This window comes from Camelus ferus, chromosome 6 (assembly GCF_009834535.1).
Source record: "Camelus ferus isolate YT-003-E chromosome 6, BCGSAC_Cfer_1.0, whole genome shotgun sequence".
NCBI classification, from domain to species: Eukaryota; Metazoa; Chordata; class Mammalia; order Artiodactyla; family Camelidae; genus Camelus; species Camelus ferus.
In genome coordinates this window covers 2,042,039-2,067,953 of record NC_045701.1, presented here as the reverse complement: position 1 = coordinate 2,067,953, position 25,915 = coordinate 2,042,039, and the positions used below count along the sequence as shown (strand labels likewise).

The 25,915-nt window shown below is 49.6% G+C and overlaps 1 protein-coding gene and 2 long non-coding RNA genes across 3 annotated transcripts in view; 1 reads left to right on the top strand and 2 right to left on the bottom strand.

Moving 5' to 3' along the window:
* Positions 1-402: 402 nt before the first annotated feature.
* LOC116664469 lies at positions 403-2,505 on the bottom strand. The gene is made up of 2 exons (XR_004320990.1): positions 2,405-2,505; positions 403-668 (listed from the first exon to the last, which is right to left on the bottom strand). It is a non-coding gene; the product is annotated as an uncharacterized LOC116664469 (long non-coding RNA).
* An 8,558-nt stretch (positions 2,506-11,063) lies between these two features.
* LOC116664054 lies at positions 11,064-24,970 on the bottom strand. Its single transcript, XR_004320350.1, has 3 exons — positions 24,959-24,970; positions 20,272-20,276; positions 11,064-11,256 (listed from the first exon to the last, which is right to left on the bottom strand). It is a non-coding gene; the product is annotated as an uncharacterized LOC116664054 (long non-coding RNA).
* SMAD3 (SMAD family member 3) overlaps positions 16,592-25,915 on the top strand; it is a 110,395-nt gene continuing 101,071 nt past the window's right edge. The window contains exon 1 of the mRNA XM_032480892.1: positions 16,592-17,097. Coding sequence (XP_032336783.1) covers positions 16,892-17,097 — 206 coding nt within the window. The 5' untranslated portion in view covers positions 16,592-16,891. The remainder of the gene's footprint in view (positions 17,098-25,915) is intronic.

Here is a 25,915-nt window from a genome sequence, read left to right as displayed (position 1 = left end):
CTGCGCTCCGTAATACATTTATGAGATTCATCCTGGTTGGTATGTGTAGCTATCACTCATCCCCTTTCACTGGAGCAGAGTTAATTACACTGCATACATATCACGCCATCTGTTTACCCTTTCTTCTGCTGATGGACGTTTGAGTGCCTCCAACGTTTATCATCACAAATAATGCTTCTGTGAATCCGCATGCAGGTGCCTCCTTGTGTGAGAGCGTCTGTGGGGCGCATACCTTACAGGTGAGGCTGTGGTTTTAGAGCTGGAGAAACTCTGCACACGGGGGAGGTGCCTCAGGGCTGCTGAGAAGCAGGACCTGGGAAAGAGATGGGTGGGTGGATGCGGAGGGTGTGCCGGATAGATCGGGCTCTGGGCCCCCACCTGTTTCAGCCAGAACAGATTTGCTTTCATGCGTTTGGACCTGGGGTCCTGTTTAACTCTTTATTTGAAAAATGGCTTCTGCTTAAAAGAAGAAAACCCTATGATAACAAGTCACGGAGTCGAGGCCTAGTTCACCAGGTGTCGCACATGCCATTGGACTGTGTCAGCTGTGAGGAGGTGAGTGGTCCCCCCGCAGCCCAAGCCAGTCTGCTCCTCATCACCGCTTTGCTTCTGCATTGTTCCTTCACTCTTCACGGACAGTCCTCCTTTTCCTTCTCTCCAGCCAGACTCTTTTCAAAAAAAAAATTGTTTTAATTGAAGTATGGTCAGTTACAATGTGTCCATTTCTGGTGTACAGCACAATGTCCCAGTTATGTGTATACATACATACATATATTCGTTTTCACATTCTTTTTCATTAAAGGTTATTACAAGATATTGAATATAGTTCCCTGTGCTACACAGAAGAAATCTGTTTTTTATCTACTTTTATATATAGTGGTTAACCTTTGCAAATCACAGACTCCCAAAGTTATCCCTTCCCACCCTCTTTCCCCTGGTAATCATAAAATTGTTTGCTATGTCTGCGAGTCTGTTTCTGTTTTGTAGATGAGTTCATTAGTGTCCCCTTTTTCCTTTTCTTTTATTATTATTATTTTTTAGATTCCACATATGAGTGTTATCATATGGTATTTTTCTTTCTCTTTCTGGCTCACTTAGAATGATGATCTCTATGTCCATCCATGTTGCTGCAAATGACATTATGTTATTCTCTTTATGGCTGAGTAGTATTCCATTGTATAAGTATACCACATTTTCTTTATCTAGTCATCTGTTGGTGGACATTTAGGTTGCTTCCATGTCTTGGCTATTGTATGTAGTGCTGCTATGAACATTGGGGTGCATGTATCTTTTTGCATTAGCGTTCCCTCCAGATATATGCCCAGGAGTGGGAATGCTGGGTCATATGATAAGTCTATTCCTAGTCTTTTGAGGAATGTCCATACTGTTTTCCACAGTGGCTGCACCAAACTGCATTCCCACCAGCAGTGTAGGAGGGTTCCCTTTCCTCCACAGCCTCTCCAGCATTTCTCCTTTGTGGACTTTTGAATGATGACCATTCTGACTGGTGTGAGGTGATACCTCATTGTAGTTTTGATTTGCATTTCTCTGATATTTAGTGATATTGAGCATTTTTTCATGTGCCTATTTGCCTTTTGTATGTCTTCATTGGAGAATTGCTTGTTTAGGCCTTCTGCCCATTTTTGGATTGGGTGGTTTGTTTTTTTATTATTAAGTTGCATCTGTTTATATATTCTGGAAATTAAACCTTTGTCAGTCACATCATTTGCAAATATTTTCTCCCATTCTGTAGATGGTCGTTTTTTTTACTTATGGATTCCTTTGCTGTGGAAAAGCAGACTCTTTATTTCTGTATCCTCAGGGTCCAGCCCAATGAGCATTTTTGATGGATTGCTCGATGGGTAAATTTTTAAATAACTTGCCTGTAGTCATCCCATATTTATATGGTTTGCAGTTGACAAACAAACACTTTTCTATCTTTCCCTTCAAACCAGCTGAGTCAGAGCTTTCAGAAGTACACAGAGGAGGAATGACTATTCCCACTTCACAGACCTGAACACTGAGGCTCAGGGAGGTGATGAGACTGGAGGTCACGTGATTGATAGGCAGCTGATTCAGGACTTGGACTCAGGCTTTTGAATCCTGGCTTTGGGCCCATTCCACTGACTCGTGTGGCCTGAAAACACGGCTGTAATCCAGACATTAATTAATAAGTAACCTGTGTATTGCCCTCTGTGGCCTAAAATGCTTTCTCTTACACGGGTCTCTTAATCCCCACAACCTTCTGTGGGGTGGATGCTAACCCACCTCTTTTCAAGGAGGGAGATACTCACTCGAGCTCAGAGCGTGGAGGTGTTCCCCCCAAGGCCACACATTCTGGAGTGACTGAACTACACTCAGTGTCCAGCCCCAGCTGCCCGGCCCACTCTGCTCCTTCCCTCACCTTTATTCCCTGGTGCTGGACCGGAGGCATCTGGGGACAGGCCGGCGTCTCAGCAGTCCTCCTGCAGCCTGAAGGCCTCACCCTGCCTGGCAGGCCCAGGAAATGGGGCTGGCTCTGAGCTGCAGAGCAGCCCCTCCCATGAGGCCTGGGGTTGTTTTTCTTATCTAAATAAACTCTGCGCAAACACGGCCACATTACTCACCAGTAAGTTATTTGCGATAGCACAGCCCAGAGATGGGGAAGTTAGTTCACACTCAGCTGTGTCTTAACCTGGTGAAATGAATGGTGAAGAGGAGTCTGAGACCCAGGTCGGCGAAATCCAAAACCTACTTCTTTTGAGTTACCCCCACCCTCCATCTCAAGCTTGGGGAACACTTTGCCCCCGGTCCTCTGCCCAGTGGGCCCCACCGGAGGACAGGCAGAACCCATCTGTGCCCCGGGAAAAGAGGGCCACTGAGCTCCAAGGGCCGGGGACTCTGTCTCCTGTGGCCTCCACCCCTTCCCACCGGCTCTCTTAAGAGGAGAGGGAGACACACTCCCAGGGGAGGGAAGCTCTGCTTTGTTCTCAGGCCTTTTGTAAAGTGGGCGCTGGAATCAACACCTGCTTCACGCTGCCCAAGTTGACCTAAACTTCCTCCGCTTCCAGAGTGGCTCTTTTGCGTGGAGCCCCTGGGGCCAGTGGAGGGGCCTACAGAGCTATTATGTTAATGAGGATGCGCATAACTTAGCTCAGTGCCTTGTTACTGTCCCCGGAGCTCAGGTGTGTGGTGGGAAAGAGACAGGATGCTAAAAGCGGTTTACCTTGGTCCACCACCACGGAGCTTTTTCAAAGGCATGCACATCTACTCCCTCAGGTGTGTGTATTACCTTATAGGTGAGGGCCTGACTCTCAGAGAAGCTCTATTGGGTTCGAGGTAACAAGAGGGAGTCAGTTGTGAACCATGGACAGTGGGGTTTGCATTTGCAAAGAACTCTTGGACATAGATTTTTTTTTTTTAAATTGACATGTAGTTGATTGACAGTGTTAGTTTCAGGTGCACAGCAAAGTGATTCAGTTACACATAGACGTACCTATATATATTTTCCTTCCAGATTCTTCTCCATTATATGTTATGACAAGAAATTGAATACAGTTCCCTGTGCTGTACAGTAGGTCCTTATTGTTTATTTGATTTATAGTAATGTGTGTCTGCTAACCCCCAACCCCTCATTTACCCCTCCCCACCCTTTTCCCTTTGGAAAGTGGTTTATTTTCTATGTCTGTGAGTTGGACGTAAGATCTTAATTGAGTTCCTGGCAGAGCTGGGAAAGGAATCTTAGTCCCTGACTCCTGGATCAGCAGGTCTTGGTTTCAGCAGAATGTTTCTCGGGTGCCACCTCCAGACCCAAAAGTGATGGCGTCGGTCCCAGGCAACATGGGAGTTATGTTTGGCTTCTGTCCATGGCTCTGGAATTGTGGTGCCTGGGCTGCGTGGTCACGGGGATCCCTTGCTCTCTTTACCTGTGTTGGAGAGCTGGAATGGAGCTTGGAGAGCCTGTGATGGCTACGCTGGAAGCCTGGAGGCCTCGTCTGATCATCTTGCACTAGGACAGGGCCAGGAGAAGACCCAGAGACACCCTGAGAAATTCGGTTTCCTCAAATGAAATTCAATCAAAACCACTCTAAACCTAATAATGTGCCTCCCAGCCACTTGTGCTGAACTCAAAACAGCTTCTTTCTAGAGATTCTAATTGTAAAATCTTGGATGAATGCAAGGAAGCTGCACTTTCTCCTCAGCTGGGAGTGGGGCAGGAGGGGAAGGGGCTTCGCTGTTGGCCTAAGAGCCTTCTTGCTCTGTCTCCTGGATCACCCAGTCTGCCAAGGGGGCCTTGCACACAGCAGGTGCTCAGCCCCTGTCTTCAAATTGGATGAGGGTGCCCACTTCCCAGAAGAGGACTAAGTCCTAGCAGTACTGTGTGGGGCGTGGGCAGAGAGTGAGTGCCAACCCAGCACGCAGCACGCGTGCACACACACGCACACACACACGCAGGGAGTCGGGGGGGGGGCAACGTGTGTGGGCTCAGCAATCTTTAGTTCCAGCTTAAAGGAACAGCAGAATAAAAATGTGTTGTTCCCTGTCATAATTAATATCCAAATTTCGAGTTTCCACACCTAGCCAGGTGTAGACGGACCCTGGATGCGGGCTGCCTCTTGTGGACAAGTTTCCCACATTAGGATCAGCTCCTAGCCCTGAACCAAATGGCTGGAATGCTGGACCTGCCTGCCCACCCCCACCAACTTCAGTGAAGATGCAGTTCCACAAAGGGATTTGAAAGTTCCTGACGCAGCCCCAGGCAGGTGCATCATATGGGTAACACCTTCCTACTTCAGACCAGCCTCCATCTGCTTAAAAAATAACAACGGAGGCAAAAATATACTTAATGAAGGTGTAACACACCACAAAACCGCAGCAAGTGGGGTTTGAGTTTGAGGGGGAGTGTACAATTGTGCGTGCTTTAGACATTAAGGAAACATGGCCTCACTTGGTAAAACCGGAGGGGAGGTGGGAGAAAACTGAAAATCTGAGGCCATGCTGGCCTGGAGTTCAGCTCCACCCTCGCCAGCTAAGTAAGTTTCCAGGATTGTTTGTGTGTATGTACATTTGCTTTTTTCATTCATTCAATCAAATGTTTATGGCGAGGCTGTTAGGGGCCAGGCGCTGTCCTGGACACTTGGTGACGCATCCGTTAATTAGGCAGATGAGTTCCTGCTCTGTTTATTCAAGTCAGTGGGAACAGAACTTGGATGTTCTGGCTCCCGAATTAAACTGCGTGCTACCCAAGGGCAGGAGGCCAGGCTCTCCTGTGGCATTTCTGCTACCCGTTGCCCTGAGCAGGGGTTCCCGCAGCGGAGGCTCAGGCACTGAGCTCAGCAGGCTCACAGATACGCGCGTTCTCTCCCACCCCTGCCTCTCCTATGCGCGCCTCTCCTGAGCCTCCTGGGTGGCCTTGGCAGGATCAGGCCCCAAGAGCTGAGTTGACATCCACTTGAGGTGTTTTTCTCCCACAGTCATTTACATCCAGGAAAGGGATTCCCAGAGACCAGAGGATGCATCTCCATCAATCAATTAGAAGGTCGAAGTGGAAGATGCACGGAGGCTTGACCTGGAGGAACAGCAGCTCTGGGGCAGAGTGTAAAGAGTGATTCCAAGGCAGGAAAGAACTCAGAAAGCCATTTGTGATGGGTAATGCGGAGGAGCATATCTGAGTCCTGTATTTGCGGTACCAAGGCCAGTCCAACCCCTGTAAGTGACGCAGGTGAGGAAACTGAGACTGGGGGGCGTAAGTCACATGCAAATTAAAGCAGGTCCCTTGATAGAACCAGACCCTCCATCCTCGCCAACCCTCCCTCTGACACTAATCAGTTAGTCCTCCTGCCCCTTAACCAGTCTTCCACTTGGCCAGGCTTTAAGCACTTCAGAGGGGAGTCCTCCCCAAGTCACAGCCATCCTCTTCATCTGTGGGTGAGGTCAGTCCAGATCAAGAGCTGTGTATTATCCTGCCTCCTGCCCTGTGTTTCTTTTGGTCCCGTCATTTCCTAGTAATTATTTGAGGGCAGTAAAATGCAGTGGGCTGAGAGCTGCATCTATACTGGATTGTGGTCCAGGTTGCCTGGATTTTAGAAATTGGCGCCGTAAACCAATCTTACACCTTTCCATGCATACCCTGTAGACTGGCTTTCTGACCTCCCCTAACCCAGTGGCCAGCGAGCACGGGGCTGAGAGCCTGCAGTGTGAGTCAGAATGCCACGTTTTCGTTATGAGACCTTGGCTGCGTCATTTAATCTTTCTGGGCCTCACCTAATTATTAATTCAGTTCATCCCCAGACATGTATTAAGCACCTTCAGTGGGCTCAGGCACAGATGCTGTGGATAGAAAAACAAGACAAGGTCCTTGACCTTCAAGAGTCTTCAAAGCTACAGTAATGGATCAGTTAAGTAAATAGATAAATGTCCCAGCGGGTTCTAGGTAGCAGCACAGAGCTCTGAGCAGGATAGTCAGAGAAGGAAGGGCTTCATGAAGGGGGCGATGCTCAGACCTAGTCCTGGATGGGAGAAGCTTTCATCTAGTTGAAGGGGTGGGATGTGGATATTGAAGGGATGGAGAGGACACCGAAGGCAAGAAAGAGTGACATGAGGAAAGATACTGCGGCGTGAAAGAACCAGGAATATCTGTGATGTGCCTGGAGAGAGGGTGTGATGTGCGAACAGCAAGAGAGATGAAGCCAGAGGTAGGCGGGGCCCCATCCCTTCTCCTCCGTGTGATGGACTTCAGACCTGTGCTGTCCGGCTGGGTTGCCACTGGCCACGTGTGGCTACTGAGCACTTCAGATGTGGCCAGTCCGAAATGAGATGTAAGTGTGAAACACACAAGCAATTTCAAGGACTTTGCACAATAAAAGAATATAAGGTAGAGATCATTTTTATATTGATGGCACGTTGAAATGATAATATACTGGATATGCTGGGTTAAATCAATTACATTAACGTCACCTGTTTTTTTTTTTTTTCCTTTTTTAACATGGCGTCCTTTTATACGTCACTCTCATGTACTTCTGTTGGACAGCACTGCTATAGAGAGTGGCCAATCACTGAAAGCATCTTTTACAGAGCAGGGGGATGTAGGTGCGATTTGTGCTTTAGAACACTCACTCTGCAGCAAGTAGAGAAGGAAGACAGTTAGAAACTTGTTATAATACCTGGTGGTGAGCAGGGATGGGGGCCTGAATTAACAGGGAGGCTAGGTGACAGGAAGTAGATCCTACAGGGTTTGGTGACAGATGGGACGTAGGAGTGAAAGAAGGGAGGCGTTTCCGGGTTACTGGAGACAACGGAGACACCTGGGGAGGATGGAGGGCTGAGGAGGAGGTTCGTGGAGGAAGCCGATGAGCTCAGTTCTGAAATGAACTTGAGATGACCGTGGTCTCTAATTCCAGGTGACAGTGTGAGACTGGAGTTCAGGAGAGGAGTTTGGGTTGGATGTTTAGATTTGGGAGTCAGTTTATAAAGGTTAGGTGAGACTCAAGGGTAAGTAAGATCACCCAGGCATCTGGAGAACGTCATTCTAAGTGAAGTAAGCCAGAAAGAGAAAAAAAATACCATGTGATATCACTCATATGTGGAATCTAAAAAAAAGGACACAAGTGAACTTATTTACAAAACAGAAACAGACTCACAGACATAGAAAACAAACTTATGGTTACTAGGGGGGAAAGAGGGTGGGAAGGGATAAATGGAGAGTTCAAGATTTGCAGATACTAACTACTATATATAAAATCGATTTATCATGTAGTAACCTCTGATGAAAAAGAATATGAAAATGAATATATGCACGTATGTGGATGACTGAAACATTATGCTGTACACCAGAAACTGACACAACATTGTAAACTAACTGTACTTAAAAAAAAAAAAAAAAAAAAAGGTCACCCAGGGAGAGGATGTGGGAGAGAAGCCAAGTACCTGGCTCTCGGGAACACCAACACCTATGGGAGGGTAGGGGAGGAGGACTGAAGAAAAGGAACCTTACACTGCCTGCCAACAGCAACAGCCTGTGATTCCTCACCGGTGAGTCCTCTGCTCCAGGCTGGGGGTGCTTTCAGCAGATTACCCTTTAATTTCATTGGTTGATTTCAGAAGAAAACAAAAAAAGTCACAGTTAAAGCTGAAGCTCTCTGGTCCCCCTGAATGGAGCTTTTGACGACTAAGTGAGACAATAAGAAAAGATTCTGCCCCAGGTGCGATCTCACCTTATAAAGCTGGTGTGGTGAGGGTAAGTTGGTACAACAGCTTTTCAGGGGACCGTTTATAATGACATCGGAAGTGGCATTTCTCCTTCTAGGGACTTGGTCTGAGAAAATGATCAGAGATGTCCACAAATGTGCATGTACGAAAATGTTTAAAGTGGCACTTCTAATTGTACCAAATAAAACTGGGAGCAACCTAAATGTCCAATTGTGGGAAACAGGCTTCATAAATTATGATAGATCCATGTGACTGAATTCAAAATAATGCAGTCAGCGTATATTTATCGACATAGAAGGGTGTTCACAATAACGTTTAGTGAAAAGACAGGGGCCTGCAGTGTGATTATCTCGAGTCACTGGTTGTCCAGAGCAGGCTGCCTGGCTGGTCTGAGCATGGCCATTCACTGATGTCACCTCGCCGTGCCTCAGTGTCCCCGTCTGGAAAGGGGACAATGAGAACACCAACCACGGGCAGTTGTAGACCCAAAATGAGTTACTCTCATCCACATGAAGTGCTGAGAACAGGTCTTAGCTCTGCTGAGACCTCAGCGTGGGTAAGCCTGGATCATTATTTTTAAGAACATCTTTTGGGGCTCCAATCCACATAGCATACAATTCACCCACTTAAAAGTGTATGGGGGGTGTCGTATATTCAAAGATCTGTGCAACCACCCCCACAGTCAACTTTAGAACATTCTCATTCCCCCAGAGAAACTCTGTACCCACTGGAAGTCACTCCCAGCCCCCCCCTCCCCCAGCCCCCAGCAACCAGTCATCTACATTCTGTCTCTCTAGATTGGCCTATTCTGGGCAATTCACAGAAATGGAATCCAATAATCTGTGGTCTTTTCAACAAAAACAAAAATGACCCAACTCATCTATCTTTAAGCTGGTGTCCCTCCCTTTGGTCAGATTGAATGGCTCGGGAGAGGGACCGCTTTCCCTGTTTCTCTAATTTTCATTCCTTCAAAGTTTTAGTCAACCCCAGGAGGTTTGTTTCCAGATGCTGGGTTTCATCGAAGGTGCAGAGTATTCCAGACGTTCGTGTTGTTTTGAGAGGCGAGGGTGCCACTTCTCCCATCACACGCCCAGTGTCTGAGTACACAAGCCACCAATCGCTGCCCCCTCCCGCCCCGCCGAGCATCAGCGACCCTCTCCGACCTGACCTGACAGTCCTGGCCACCCCTGCCTCGTTCCCTGCCACCTGCCAGCACCCACATTCCTTCCGGCTGGAGAGACCCGACTCTGTTTTCACCTGACACATCGCTTTCTTTCTTTAAACTCTTTGTTTAAATTGAGGTATAGCTTTGATACAGCATACTCCCTTCATTTTTAGTGTAAAAATAACTTGCCAACATATTAGAAGTAATTTAAACACATACAAACTCACTGCCTTCCTAGGACTGTATTTTCATTTCGACACACCACACGCTGGTGGCTGTCCATACGCATGTGTGCTTTTAAAAATAAGTGCAATTATAATAAACCAACAATTTTCCAACTACTGTTTTTTTAGGGCCACGTTGTAAACTGAACCCTGGCCTGAGGGAGATGCTGGGCCCGAGCCAAGGCCACATTTGTGACTCTTATTATCCCAGAAAATAGGAAAGGGAAAACACAGTGGCCTCTACAAACATACATACATACAAGGTGCAAAGACAAAGACACAAAACCCAGGAACCCAGGGAGAAAGTTCATACAACACGTACCAATTTCACTGAAACATACGAGGCTGGACTCTGAAATAGTGCGATCTGAACCAGACATTTCAGAGGCATGGGCAGAGACGTCTAACACACACACACACACACACACACACACACACACACACACGTGCACCTGAAGGTCAACAACACCTGTGTACACACAGAGAATGACCAACACACCAGGACACACACAAATGGTATAATTAAGCACTCACACACGCACACATACACACATGAGCGCACACACCACCATACACCTACCTGGATCCTCTCCTGGCCCCCAGCTCCCAGGCTTGCAAGTTCTGAACGCTAGGAAGGAGGTCCTGCAGGAGAACTCAAAACAGCTCTATGAACCCTGCCCTGGGCTCCAACCGCCCGCACACAGGCCCATCCTGTCCCCTTACCCCCAGCAGCGCTGGCGGGCCTCTGTCTGCACCCACCCCCAGGTCCAAGCCCCTGCCCCAGATCTCCTTTGTCAGACCTGGTCTCTTGTAATACCTTCCTTGGACAGTATCTACACCCAGCTTCCTCTGTCACAGCCCCATTCTCTGGGAGACAGTCTGTAATCCATCCCAGGAACCCTGCTGGGGGGCAGTCACGGGTCGGCAGTCCAGTTTGGACAACAGCAGCTGAAATTTCTAAGTCTCTGGTCCCTCTGTGAAGCAGCAATGATAGCAACCATTTCTGGGGGACTGAGAACTTCAAATGAGACCCTATGCTTGACGTCCTGGCCCAGAGCAGACCCGCAGATGGCATTAGTCCCCCGGGTCCTCAGTTCCCTAAGCTGTCAGGCGGGGCAACATCTGAGCCCCTGTGTTCCCAGGGGGTGCCCCGAGGCAGGCATTGCCAGTCATTTTGACTGAGTTCTACACAGTGAGCTGTCGCAGTCACTGGGTTGGAAGGTGCTAGAAACCAAACGCTCTGTCTTTTGAGCAAACTAGGGAACAGTTACTAAGTTGACCGCCACGTGATGAGACAACGCACTACTGCCGCTTTGGAGCAGAGGGTGAGGTTAGCATCCCCCTCAGTACCACCCAGTGCTTCATCATTACGGATCCACGGGCTCATTTATTTATTTTGTCCCTCTAGCCTCCTCTCCAGTTCCCACATGCCCACCCTTAAACACCTGTTCTCTTGTGCTCAGTGTGTATTTTTTCTCTCTCTTTTTTTTTATTGTGGTAAAACACAGATAATGGTAAAACACCGATAACATAAAATTTACCATTTTAACCGTTTTTAAGTGTACAGTTCTGTGGCATTAGGTACATTCATGTAGTTCTACAATCATCACCGCTATCCATCCCCAGAATTTTTTCATCTTCCGCATCTCAAACTCCATACCCATCAAACGCTATTTCCCCCTCCGTCCCTGAGCGCCTGGCAACCACCATTCCACTGTCTGTCTCTGTGAACTTGACTCTATCAGGTACCTCATATAAGTGGAATCATACTATACTTGTCCTTCTGTGACTGGCTTATTTCACTTAGCACAAGGTCTTCAAGGTTCATCCACGTTCTAGCAGCTGACAGGATTTCCTTCCTTTTGAAGGAAGGCTGAATGATGTTCTATTGTATGTATATACCATATTGTGTTTCTACACTCATCTGTCAACAGACACTAGAGTTACTTCCACCTTCTAGCTATCAAGAATAATGCTGCTACAAACAGAGGTGTGCAAATATCTCAGCCCCTTTTTTGCTTCTTTCCGGTACATGCCTAGAAGTGGAATTCCTGGATTACGTGGTAATCCCATGTTTAATGTTTTTGAGAACCCACCCTACCATTTTCCACAGTACTGCATCATTTTACATTCCCACCAGCAATGTCCAAGCGTCCCAATTTCTCCACATTTTCAACCAGCACTTGTATTTCCTCTTTTTTTTGGGTAATAGCCATCCTAATGGGTATAAATTGGCTCAGTGTGTGTCTTTCTGTTTGCATGGCTTCTTTCAAAATGTATACAGTTGTTCTGTGTATATGTAATTTCTTACTATAAGTAGTGTTGTTATTTATTTCATTCTGTGTGTTACTGTCTTCACTTGGAACTGCTTTTAAGATCCATCCACTGTTTTGGATAGGCAGAACTCCTTGTGCATGGCACTCTCTGGTGAGCAGCAGTCATACCCTTGTGTATTGAAAACATACTTTGTGCTTGTGGAAAGCTGTCTATGTGGGTTATTTGATTCCTTACAGCACTCCTAAGAGGCAGATGTTATTATTATGCCCCTTATATGAATGAGGAAACTGACACACAGAATTAAGGGACTTTCTCAAAGTCACAGAGCTGAAAACAGTAGACTAGATTTTTTTTTTAAATTGAAGAACAGTCAATTACAGTGTGTCAATTTCTGGTATACAGCACAATGTCCCAGTCATGTGTGTGTATGTGTGTGTGTGTGTGTGTATATATATATATACATATATTTATTTTCATATTTTTTTCATTAAAGGTTATTACAAGATATTGAACATAGTTTCCTGTGCTACACAGAAGAAACTTAAAATCTATTTATATACATAGTGGCTAACATTTGTAAATCTCAAACTCCCAAATTTATCCCTTCCCACGCCTTTTCCCTGGTAACCATAAGATTGTTTACTTTGTGTGTGAGTCTGTTTTGTAGATGAGTTCATAGTGTCTTTTTTTTCTTTAGATTCCACATATGAGTGATATCATATGGTATTTTTCTCTCTCTTTCTGGCTTACTTCACTTAGAATGACGATCTCTAGGTCCATCCATGTTGCTGCAAATGGCATTATTTTATTCTTTTTTTATGGCTGAGTAGTATTCTGTTGTATAAATATACCATGACTTCTTTATCCAGTCATCTGTCAATGGACATTTGGGTTGCTTCCATGTCTTGGCTGATGTAAATAGCGCTGCTATGAACACTGGGGTGCATGTATCTTTTTGCATTAGAGTTCCCTCCGGATATATGCCCAGGAGTGGGACTGCTGGATCATGTGGTTAGACTAAATGTTTTAAGTCAGGTCTGTCTGGTGCCACAGGAGAGCTCACGTGTGTCTAAGATGCTACGGAGAGCTGAAGAAAGTGGTCTGAGTGAAGACAGAGGCTCTCTCTCGGGTGAGGGCACGCTGATGAAAGTCCCTGATGAGTCCTGATGAGATCCTGACTCTATCTCTACATTGCAACCACTTCCCTTTACCATGCCGTCACTTTATGTCTGTGTAAAATGAAGACAGAACAGTTTTACTGCTCTTTCTAGATTCACCATTTACTGATTAAACACCCTTTACTAATGGAAAAATCATCAGAATTGAGGCAGTTGTTTATTCTTTCCCGTGTTTCACCTGGGAGCCATTCCAAAGACATGACAACCTTTTGGCAAGTCCGCTTGTGGGGCTCCTCCCCGACAGGACTGACTATTCCCAGGGAAACGGAGTCGCTGCCTCCAGCCCCATCCCACCTCTCTTGAACTTTGCACTTACCGTGATGAAAAATTAACCGGGCTAATGTTTCCCTTCCAAGGACAATCTCTGCAGAAGTCGGTGTGGCTGGGCCCCAGGAGACCAGGCGCCAGAACCGAGCTCCTCTCCATCCAGAGCCGCCCACCCACTCACCGCCCAAAGTCAAGGGAGCAGACAGGGTCCTCGTGGCACCTGGAGGAATCCACTCCTCGGGCCTCCTCGCTGCTTTGTGCTTTCTTCTCATGGAGAAACTGAGGCCAGAGGAGAAAGAACCAGCCCAGAAATGGCCCTCGTTGGACTCACACGTGGGTCCTGCACTGTTTTCCTGCATGCCCCCGTCCCAGGATGGCGGCATGTGAAGGAAGTGCAGGGAAGCCTGGTTCGGCCACACTAACTAGCTGCTGACGAGTTGCTTCCTCCCCTCAGAAAAGTGCGAGGGCTGAAAACACAAGGGGCCTTTCCCAGGCTGTGGTTCAGGGGCTGAGGTCCACGCCAGGCCCTCCCAGTGCCTTCCATCCTCAGATCTCTCGTGGGCTTCTCACCGCCACAGTGCAAACTGCACTTTCCCAGGCACGGCTTCTGCCCGTGTGAAATGAGGGGCACACGCTGGAGAAGAAACTTTAATGCTCTTCCTGGAGTCACCGCTCTTCACAATAACAACTGTGTGCTCCTTTCTTCCAGTGCAGAGAACAGATGCTCAGTGAGGTGAAGGGAGGGAGAGAGCCAGGATCGAAAGCCAGGTGAAGCCTGAGGTCCTTTTACTTGATCTGACTGCCTCTCCGCAGTGGGGTCAGCCCGATTTGACGTTCAGGTTAAAAGACGTGTTTTACTAGGATGACGGGCGGCAAGGGCCCCTTTCTCACAGGCACATACCTGCTACCCCTTGGCGCTACGCTAAGCTGTGAGCTCCTTAGGTTAGGGACCCTTGTCTTTCATTTCATTCCCAGAAAGGAGAAGGATGGCAGCACGGAGATGCTCCACAGATGGGTGTGTAACAGGACTGTGCCCCTCCCCCACAGGGCTCTTCCCACATTAGCAGCGGCCCCAGGGGACGGTTCTGCTCCTTTATGGCACTTGACTGTCTGCAAAGCTTTTCACATCAGATTCCCACAGTTGCCCTAGGAGGTTGAGAGGAAAGCCATCTCTAGCCCCATTTTACAGGTGAGCAAACATTTCTTGAAGTATCCCAAGACGGCAGCTGTGTAAAGAACTTTTGTTTTGCAAAGAGTTCCACCAAGGATGTTACCTTCAACTCTATACCTAACAACTCTATAAGGCAGCCAGCTGGGTGCAGTGGCCAGAAGAAGGTGGACTGAGGCCTCACAGAGCTTTGGGTTCAAATCCCACCTCTGCTGCCAGGGCTCTTAAGTAAGGGTTATCAACTGCCTCATCTGTAAATGGGAGGCATAGGGACGCCTAGGGCCTCAAGAGTCATCGTGAAGTTGGAATCGGGGGCAGCACTTGAAGAAAGTCATCAATAAATGTTAATTGCCTTCCTCCCTTCTCTTTTTCCAAGAGGGCTGGGAGGAAGGGACTGAAACAAGATGACAGGGGCTGCAGGTTAGCCCTAGGACCAACCAGGAATGGGCACCAGGTTATTCGGCCCCAGTTGGGGTTCAGGGATTCTCCTTTTAAGGTCCCAGCAAGCAGGAAATTAGGAGGGGAGCGTGAGGAGCGCAGCCCTTAGCCCCGGCAGCTGACAGGCTTGTGGGAGGCCCTTCTCTCCTACCAGACAGGGACCCCTGAAGCTTCTGGGCTGGCTTTGTGGATTAGGCCACACCTCACAGGGCTTTGTAACTCGCCACCCGCTAGAGGTTTTGGAGGTAACTTCTCACCACGGGAGTTTCCTGCTGTTAAAAACAAACAAAGGCTAGAGGCCTGGTAGGGGAGGGGCAGAAGAAAGGCCCCGGGGGCCTGGGGTAACTCCTGGAAGCAGCTTAGTGAGGGGTCTTTGCGCAGCTGCCCCAGAATGCTGCCGGTGGGGAGAAGAGCCCCAGAGCTCCCCCAGCACCCCGGTGTTTCTTTGCTCCCCAACAAAGCTCATTTGGAATACACAAGGTTTCCTGGTACTGCCCTTTCGTCCCACTTTTTGCGAGTTCAGTTTTGAAAACAAAGCTCTCTCTCCTTCTATGTATTGGGTGTCAAATTTCGGATCTTTCTGTATCATAAGATTCGAAACACCCTGTAATGAAACTTTTCCTCCAAAGATAAATTCTAGGCGCCCCCATTCATTTCTTTCTGAACTCAACAGATGTCTCTGAGGCCCATTTTCTGTAGGGCACTTGATTCCCAAGGCCCAAGGGACCCCCCGGCTCCAGCTATCGTCCAGGGAGTCACTGGGGTCCCCAGATCTCCACTTCTGAGAGTCCCTTCCTAACCCTCCTTCGCACGATCTCGGAGATCTAAACCGGTGTGATCTCAGCGGTGCGAGAATAAAAACAGCCCTCGAGTCCCCGGCGCCGCCGAGGCCCCTGACCGGGATCGGCGCGCGCGCGTCCCAGTGCGCGCCCCGACTTCCTGGGCCTCCGCTTTCCGCGCGCCCTCTCTCTCGGACCGGGGTCCTGCGGCCGGGCGGCGCTCGTTCGTGCGAGTCTAGCCCTCTCGGGCCCGCCGCTCCAACTGAGCTTCCTGAGTGTGGGTTCCGAGAGCGGACGCCGTGGCCCGGGCCCGGCCCTCCCGCCTGGGGCCCCTCTCGCCGCTCCTTTCCCACGACTTCCTCCCGGCGCCCGCCGGACTTCGGGTCGGGGCCGCGCGGGGTCCTGCGCGCTCCAGCCTCGGCGGCCGCTGTCCCGGGTCGCCCACGTGGGCGTGCTCCGCGCCGGGCGGGGAAAAGGCAGGGCGCCCTCCCGGAGGCGGGGGGGGGGGGAGCGGGGAGAAGGGGGGCGGGCCGGGCGCCCGCGGGAGGAGGCGGCGGGGCGCGGGGGAGGAGGCGGGGAGCCCCGGCGGCAAGGGGGCGGTGACAGCGCCTGGAAAGGAGGCTGCACGCGGATTTGCATGAAACACAGACTGGGAGCGGGCGGGAGCGGGAGCGCGGCGCACGCCCCAGGCCGGCCCAGCGAGCGAGAGAGCGAGCGATCCGGGGAGGAGGAGGGCAGCGGAGAGGCGAGGCTGCCGAGGCTGCCGAGGCGGAGGGATCTGCGCATCAAAGCGAGCGAGGCGAGCAAAGTTTGGCTGGGGGTTGGACTTTCCTTCCTGGAGGCGGCACCCAAACAGCCACCCCGTGCGGAAACCCAAACTTTCTTTTGCCACTCCGAGCCGTGCGGCTGCCGCCTCCGCCCCGCGTCCAGGGCCTCCCCGATCCCGCGTCGCTGCCGACCGCCCGCCCAACGCCCCGCCGCCCTTCTCCCGGCCGTGGGAGCCGCCCGGGCTGCAGGGCCGCGCGCCGAGCCCCGCAGGCTGCAGCGCCGCGGCCCGGCCCGGAACACGGGCAAGTTCGCCGAGAGTTGAGGCGAAGTTTGGGCGGCCGCGGCCGGCCCCGGCCGAACTCCCCGCTGCGCCCCCGGCGTCCCGCAGTGCCCAGCCCCGCCGGGGGCGCCCCTCGCCGCCCGCGCGCACCTCCCCAGCCATGTCGTCCATCCTGCCTTTCACCCCCCCGATCGTGAAGCGCCTGCTGGGCTGGAAGAAGGGCGAGCAGAACGGGCAGGAGGAGAAGTGGTGCGAGAAGGCGGTCAAGAGTTTGGTCAAGAAGCTCAAGAAGACGGGGCAGCTGGACGAGCTGGAGAAGGCCATCACCACGCAGAACGTCAACACCAAGTGCATCACCATCCCCAGGTGGGGGCCCGAGGGGCCCTGGGGCGGGACCTGGCGTGGCGGGGCCGGCCTGGCGGGGTTGGAGCGGGAGGGCTAGCGTGCGTGCGCCTGTGTGTGTGTGTGTGCGTGTAACGGGGGGTGGGAAAGCAGGCAGGAAGGGGTGGGGGGACCCCAAACAAAACCTTCTCTGGATTTGCAAAGATTCAGAGCCTGGGGCTTCCACGCGGCACTCGCGCTCCCAGACCTCGCATTCGCTTTTCCCCCCCCGGGAAAGGGGGTGCTGCAGGAATCGGCCGCCCCCACCCCGGGGAGCTGCGGGCTAGAACTTGAGGCCCGCTTTGTTCAGCTCCGCGGGCCGGAGCCCCTCCTCCGCCGCCGCCTCCCGCCCCCGCGGCCCGCGCTCGTGGAGGTGGTGGTGTCTCTCCCTTTCTTTTCTTCGTGCCTGTCCCCCCACTTCTTTCCTCCTCGACAGGAATGCAGTCCGTACAGCTGGGGCTGTGGGTGAGGAGCGGGAGCCTCGTGATTGACAGATTCCTTCTTCCTTCTCTCTTTGCCTTCGGGATTAGCATTTTTATCGAGTATTTTTAGATTCGGTTGTGCCAGTCTCCCGCCCCCTCCGCGCACACACACTTTAGTTGCAGTGCAATGCTCTGACTTCTAAATGAGAGATAAGTGGCAGAGAGTAGGGTCTTCTGCCCAACCTCCGCCACCCCCCCTCCCCGTTTTTTGCTCTCCTTTCAGTCTGAGATTGCTACGGGATGCAGACCGGAAGGGGGCTTAGAGCTGAGGAGATAACAAAACGCACCCCAAAGTGGGCCTCGCATCGGCCTTTGCATTCCTACAGAGCCCTCCTTCCCAAAGCGCTTTGCCATCTGTCTGGACCTCCTTTATCCTCCACTTCGCGCTAGCTAGGTCAGGCGGGAGCTCACAGATGGCTGATAGAAGGGGTCAGTGACTTGTCTCCACTCCCCAGGGCCTTCTCTTAGCTTAGCTGCTGCCTGTCTGGGAATTGGGGTATGGGGGGGTGCACCTTAGCCTCCTGTCTCTCCCTCTCAGCCCCCTTTAAAAGTCTGATTCTGCACCGAGGGAGAGTTTGTGTGTATGTGTCCTTGGAGTCCCAGGCTGCAGAAGAATGAGTAGAGGGTCCCCAGGGCCTGAGCCCTGGAGAAATTGTCATCCTTGCTGCTGGGCCAGGAGTGGACTCCATCCCTGGCCACCTGCTTGGGGCAGCTGTACAAGGGCTGCCAGCCGTGTCAGGCAGGCACAAAGCAACATCTGTCCACAGGAACCCAGGGCAGGCCTCCTCTGGAAATTAATGCCACATATGGTGGGAGTGCTGACTTGAAAAATAATAATTTTTTTTCAAAACTGGGTGGATCCAGTCAATAAAGGGGGAGGGAAGGCGGTGTGCTGTCTGGGAAGTGAGTTCTGGGTGTGTGATCAGGAGCCAGAATTGACTTCAGAGGAGATGGTGTGATGTGATGGTCAGCGAGCCCTAGGTCCTGGTCCCAGCCCTGGCTTTTTAATTCTTCATTATTCCTTTGGGTGGAGGGTGGGTGAATGGAGGTCATACTTCTCCTGCCTGGGGAGGGGTTTGCAAAACCTGCCTTCTTACCGGCCTGGGTGCTGTTGAGGACAAGCGCTTTAAACCTTGAAACAGAAAAAAAAAAAAATTGGTTATCAATTATAAAACGAGCAGCTGCATACAGTGTTTACAAAGAACTTCCACATGGTTTTATGAGATCCGGAAAAAGAAACTCCTGGAAAATAGATAAGGCCAGTAGGCCTAAGATTTATCTGATTTTGAAGGTTGAGAATGCTTTGGAGGAGAGAGATGGAAAGGCTTGGCATAAAAAACATGGGATCTGGACCCAGCATGCTCCTGACTTTGAAGGTTCTGAACACAGTCTTTGCTGACCCCCCCTGGATGGGCCTAATGGATATCTGTTGGCAAGATTGTCAGTGTTGAACTCTGGGCTGGTGACAGGCTGGAGGAGAGGCCTGGTTCTTCCTTGCCTTGGTGGGAGTTTGCCCTCTGGGGAAGCAGAGTTATGGCCTGCCTTTTCCTCTTCCAAAGTCCTCCACTGCCTGAGTTAACTTGGCCTTCTCATGACTCTGTTAGGACCGAGCCATCTTCTACCTGCCTGGCAAGGACCTAATGCTACGGCAGATTTTTTTTCCGTCTTTTTCAGTTAGGGAAACCCAGTCACTTGGGTGGATCCAGACAAAGTGGATTTCCATCCCTGGATTTTGTGCCCACGCCTCTGGGTCACCTTGTCTCCCTTGGCAACAGCTACTGCTGTTTTGGTCGTGGGCAGAAAACTAAGGGCCACGTCTTGGGGAGGTGGCTAACTGGCTTCACACTGGTGATATCGGGGTGTCTCTGAGCCCCCATCGGTTGTGGGGTTGCCGGTCAAATTGTCTGCTCTCTCCTCACTGCCTTTGATAACTAGGGCTTTGGAAAGTCGACAAAGGGAAACGTTTAATCTCGTTATCCCACTGCGTGTGGGCGATAGGACACTGGGTGCTTAAAAGTACTCTGCGAGATCTGGACCTTGGGGTTCAAGAAGCCCTCAGTCTAAGGAGATTTTGACCAGCGTATTTTGGCTAATACGGAATCATGAGCCGCAACAGCCTCGTTTGGCAATTAGAGCTGTATACTGGGGCCTTCCAGACCAGACACCTGCCTCTCTGTTACCCCAGCTCGAACCTGTCTCAGTGATCAGGAGGGGTGGCATGCTACAGGGTTACTGTCATCGAGTGAAAAAGAGACCAGGCCGAGGAAGTGGTAAGAGCTTGATTTAGATACACCAACAGAGGGCCTGGCAGGATCCTCTGAGGTCTGGCAGGATGGGCAGGATTTCGACAAGTTGTATGACAGCATCCTGCTTGTCCCATGCCGGAGTACCTGAGTACAGCTGCCTGGCCAGTCGATAAGGATGGAGTGATAGCATTTGCCACTGAGAGGCAGGGGAGGTGCGTGCATGTTATGTCCGTGATAAGGAGCCAGGCACCTTTGAAAATGACTGTCCTGATGGACACCAATAACTTGGGTTTCCACCAGTGGGATCCATGCCTTGGCGCAAGTGTTGGGAGCCGGACCAAGCTGAAGGGCTGGTTTATTTGGAAGGGAATTTGGGCTTTCTTGTGTCAGAGCACCACGTCCAGAGGAAAATGGGGAATTGAACCAAACACCAGGTCTGACACACACCATCTCCTCCCTTTCTGTGCATCTTCTTTGGGCACGGCCTCCTGGACCTTTCATCTGCCTGGACTTTGCCAGGCTGCTCTCACCCTGCGGAGAAAGTAGAAAGATCCTCATCTCTAGCACGCCTTTCTCAGACTTCTGGGGACAGACCAAGGGTGCAGGAGTGGCCTCTTTAATACCCTCTCCGTCTCAGCATCCCCTGCCCCCTCTTCTCTCTCAGCTGCAACTCAGAGCACCGTTCTTATGTGGCCCACGGGAAGCAAGCTTACTGCGTCTGCTGCAGGCATGGCCCATCCTCTCCTTTCTCTTGTTAACCTTGATGATCAGGGAAGTTCTGCCCGAGGGTGGGAAGAGGAGGGGGCCTGCTGGACAACGGGGCTGGCTCAGAGCTCTGGCCTAACCTCGGAGCCACTAGACATTCCCTTGACATTCGGAACCTTGGAACTTGCTGCTTGTCCCCAGGAGTTCAGCATTTGGACCAGTGCATGTGGCAGAGAGCCCTTTGCTCACAGTTCCTAATCGCATGATACAGGGTTGGATTTTGTGGCTTCTTTGATATTTATTGGCCCCTCCCATGTCTGAGTCAGTATCCAGGCAGTGGGGGTGGATGCAGAGATAAAAGTGAGGTGGCCCCTGTCTGTGAGAGCTTCCTTTTCAATAAAGGAGACATCAGTAGGGCATTAGTTGAGTGTCTGTTTCTTATTCTCATCAGAAGAAATAGGAGTTCTGGTGTGGAGTAATGTATTTTTGGAGGGTGGGGATGGATTATGATGTGTTTTTTAAATAGTGTAGAAGTCACTTTGTTAGACAACAAAATAATGCCAGCCATCTGGTTTCTCCAGAAAAAGCGCAGAATCCAGGTCCTGTATTTCGCTGTTATAACACCTGGCTGGATGTAGTGGTTCACTTAATGTCTTAGAGATTTCGTGTTGATACCTGTAAAAGCTGGATGAGGTAATAAAGCCTGTGGAAGTGTTTGGTAAAACAGAGTTTGACGGACGTATTATGTTTAGCTGTCTATGTGTAGCACCCATTCACTACTAAATTATCCCATCACTTAATTAAATACCTGCTGTGATGTGCGTGGCAAGGCGCCTGTTCACAAGGGGCTCCCTGTCTAGAGTGGGAGACAGATTTGCCCAAAATTTAGGCCAAGGGCTGTACAAAATGCGCGGGGATGCAGGGGGACCATTAATTCTGGGGGGGGGGGGAGGTGGGGAAAGAAGAAGAGGGGTCAGTGTGAGGTAGAAAACCAGAAGAGGGACAGGAGTTATTATCTGAAGGAAGTTTTGGAAGGCCGTACGATCGTGCGAACTTGTGGCTTCACCATGACAGTTGCCTACAGGAGTGAGGACGGCTTTATCTTCCTTCTTCCTAAACAGAGCACTGCTATGAATATGTTACCTCATAATTTGCACCCAAAGGCTAGTGACTTCTGTTCAGTATTTTACTCCACTGTGAAGTGGTCTCTCTTTGAAGCAGAAAGTCATTAGTATTGCAAACCTGAAATTCAGGTTTTCTTGGTGGGAACAGTGACTTTACATATATTAGCGCAGAGTCTTAACAGCATCAGTGAAAAAGTGGGCACCTTGAAGGTAATTGTGGATACTTAGAATTTCAGAGGTTTGCTGTGACCCAGCTTTTTTCCCTTCTCTGGTTAACACTCGCTGAACATAAGCCTGAGTTTCTACATGGACTTAAGGGCTTTGAATAATCTATTTTAAAACGCCTTCACAAGGATGTAAAGTTTTAAATGACAGTTCTGCGTATCTGAAATATGCATAGTTTACTGTCCCAGAATTATGTCATAATAAAGTTGTTTAAAAAAAATAAATGATAATTCTAACAATAGAAAAAAGTCAGTAAATACGGTCATTTAGTTCTGATGAGAAATGCAGGCAGTTGATAATGAAGAGAATTTGGCTCAAGCTTAATCCCATCAGGAATCCAATTAAAATGAGTTTTTGAAAAATAAATATTGGTTCAATAATGTAAATTTGTAATTGCTGCATTATTGTAATGGAAATAAAATTAACACGATTTAATGGACTGAGCGACCATTAATTTCCACTTGTTAACTTATTGGGAGATTTTTAAATGCCATTGGATGCACAATACAGCCGCGTCGGTGTATGAGCTCTTTTATGAAGTAGGACTAAGCGGTACTTGCTTTAAAACTTGCAGTCTGACTTTATTCCCGTTGCCCAGTCTCCCGCCTTGCTCCACCTGCTCCCGGAGCCTCCTATAAATGCAGTTAAGTTCTCTAAAGTGGAATGCAGGTTTCTCAATCAACGGGGCTTATGAACAGTCCTAATTAACTTTTGTCCTGATCTCCTTTGATGTAGTGACTTTTTTTTTTTTTTTTTTTTGAAGCTAACCTGCCCTCTTGCCCAGATCCCCATCTGATAGGACCAGTCCCCACAGGGAAAGAACTGTCCCCGAAAGGCTGCCAGTGTGCAGGGGCCCGGGAGGTTTCCCAGCCTTTTGCAGACGGGGCTGGATGGGACTAGCTCTTCCCTGGGACGGAGGGGGATCTCTGTTGACCACCGACATTTCCTGGGCCAAGGAGTCTCCAAGCACCATGGTTCCTGGAACCAGTTGGCCGTTGCCGTATTAAACCCACCTTGCAGAAGTCTGGTTTCTAATTTTGCGCTTCTCCAAGTTTTAGAACAAAGATCCCAAGAGAACTTGTCTGATTCATTTTTATGCTTTCCCTCCTGCTCCAGGTAGGAGGGACATACCAGTGAACTAGGCAGATGCCTTATTCTGCCCTCCTGTAACTTCTAGTCCACTGGCTGCTGACCACGTGTCCTCTGGAGTGTAATAATCACGTGTATATCCACTCTAGTTAATTTGTAAATACTGTTTTCTTAATGCCAGGGAACCAAATCCCCCAAGCTCTACAGTTTATTGAGTCCTGATGAGGGTATATATGTGTGTGTGTGTGTGTGTGTGTGTGTGTGTGTGTGTGTGTGTGTAGTATCATTCTTTGTTTTGACTTAATTAACAGTTTCAGAAATAACAAATCTATAACACGGGTCCCACTATCTGCCGTGATTATCTGAGGCGTCCGCTGTACAGAGCAGCCTGCCACTGTGGCACGCTGCTGCAGGATGTTTTGACAGAGAGGCTCAAGTTTAAAACGAAAACACACTAGAAGCCTATTAATTAAGAAGTTGGGCTAATTCTGGACTAGGCTGAAGTTTGTTTAGCAGGCCCTTTCTCCCCAGAAATGCTATCAAAGAAAAATTAGTAATAAACAAACTTCTGAGAGTCATTTTGGAGGCAGGAGTCAACAGACCTGGGGACGTTATAGACTTAGCTCTGTTTCTAATTAGCTGTGTCACCCGGGGTGAGGCACTTAACATCTCTGGGCCTCAGAGATTCTCAGCTGGAAAATGGGCTGGATAAACTCTACTGGAGAACTCTTAACTCTAGAGTGGTTTTCATGCAATCATATTAGAAGCTCCTTTTTGCACACATCACAGAGTTTTCTTAGTTATTAATGCCCTAAGACCCTGTCTGTCTGGTGCCAGTGAATTTCTATAGTTGAAAGTAATAAAACTACAGTTCAGCCTTTAATTTTGGTTTTTTTGTGCCTCTCCCCTCCCTGCCTCTCCCTTACCCTGTGCGTCTAAATCAGTGAAATTTAACTACAAAGGAATATAAAAATAGACAAATACGAGGGAGGCTGTGTGTCTTTGGAGATGCAGTGAGCAATTTTTCTTCTTTTGTTGCTATTTTTGGCTATCCTCGGAGCAGGAAGTTTACTTAAACTAATGACCACAATTGCCTAAAAATGGTTAAATGTGAGAGGTAGGCATTATAGAGGATACCTGTGGAAAATGTTTGCTCATATGTCAGAGTTTACCCAGGAAGCTTCCTTTATTTACTTTCAAGCATCTATATAAAGAAAGGCTATACTTGATTGCGTAAGCGTGCGCCTCTTGTGGGGCAGCGTGGAGGTTACAAGTTTAAACCCCAGCTCGGAAATGAAAAGTGAGTTTCCCCCGAAATAGTACTTTTTCTGTATCACATGCCTCTCCCTGCTTACATCTGGCAAGTTTTTCTCCTGACAGCTTAGCTGGGAGTTTAGGACTCGAGGGTGGTTTAAGACAGCCTGGGTCAGGGTTTGCTTTTGAAACTTAACAGCATTTATCAAGCTGGTGGCTCTCACCGCGAACTCATGCATCACAGACCGCCAGGCCAAGTTGTAGCTCTAAGATGTCACCTTTTTTTTTTTTTTTTTTTCCCCTTTGAGACCGAACTTTTGAAACTAGTAATGCTTTTTGGGTGTGTGTTTTTGAAAGGTCTGTTTTTTACGCTGTCACAGCTTAAAAATGCCAAAGGCATTTTTTCCTTAAAAAATCACCTCTGGGCTAAGCCCAGCAGTGGAGTAATGGATCCAGAAAGGACTTTTTGTGTCGTTACAAGTGGCTGAAAGCAGGCGCTGGTGATGGAAGTTGGGTTTTTCCTTTTGCTGCAAATGTTCCCCGCTGTCAACTGACTCGCACCCTCGTGGGAGTCAGAGTCCAGGTGAGCCCTGTTTCTCTGTGTGCCTGCAAGGGCAGGGGGAGTGAGTTTGTTCTGTGTTGTGTGTAGCCATTTATCTTTACCCAAACAGATTCTTAAAATACTACCTGGGGAGCTGGGGTTGGGGGGGTGTGGGTGGACCGGAAGAGCACAGTCATCAAGGAAGAACAGAGGGCCCCGGAGTCTGACAGACACGGGTTTGAGTCGCAGGTTCCAGACTGCGTGGCAGCCTTGATTAAGTTCCGGTTTCCTTGTCTGCATAAAGGGGGACGGGGCCATCCACCTCCTGGCAATCAATGCAAATGAGAAGAGAGAGATCCAGCACTTGGCTGATATTTGATATTTGTAGCTCATAGCACATAGTAGGTGCTCAGTAAGCACTCATTTTTCCCTTTCAAGGGAGGCATTTGACTGATGGTGTCCATAGATTCCAGTGGGAGGGGGGACCCCTCTGGCCCCGCCTTGCTCTCAGGGCTCACCATTCAGAGAACCCCTGTTGATGCGGTAAAAGAATTGGCCTCCAGCACATGCTCACAACCCGGCCTCTGGTTGATCCAGGGCTCGGCAGCCTCTTGAGAGGGAAACATGCATATTCTTCAGTGGCTCTCCCCTCTCCCCTCCCCTACTCCATCGTCACTTTAAAAATTGTTTGGCTGACTAAAAATAATAGTATTGAAAACAAACTTTGATGAATCAGTGCTCCTGGGGTGAGGGGGGTGGGGGGATCCTGAAGAAGAAACGTAGTGACTCAGGCGCTTGTCACCGATAGCCTGCCCGTCAGCGTGTGGAGGTGCATGATGTTTATGGTTGCTGGTGTGTTTTTGAGGCCCGGTTGGAAAGCACTTCCGGCCCCAAGTCCCACCTCACCAGTTGGCTGGGTTGTCGAGTGAGAATGTTCAGCGCCAGAAACTCACGGCTCCGGAATGACCCAGACGCGGCCGGTGGCGCCCTGCGCTGCCCTTCGTCGCATGCCAGAAGGGACTGACACTTAGAGGGCCAGGCTCTGGATGTCCTTCTGGATCTGGTCCTTTCCATGGGGCAGAGCTGAGGGCCTAGGGATGGCCCATATAGAGTCTGCACTTCCTATGCCGGGTCCCT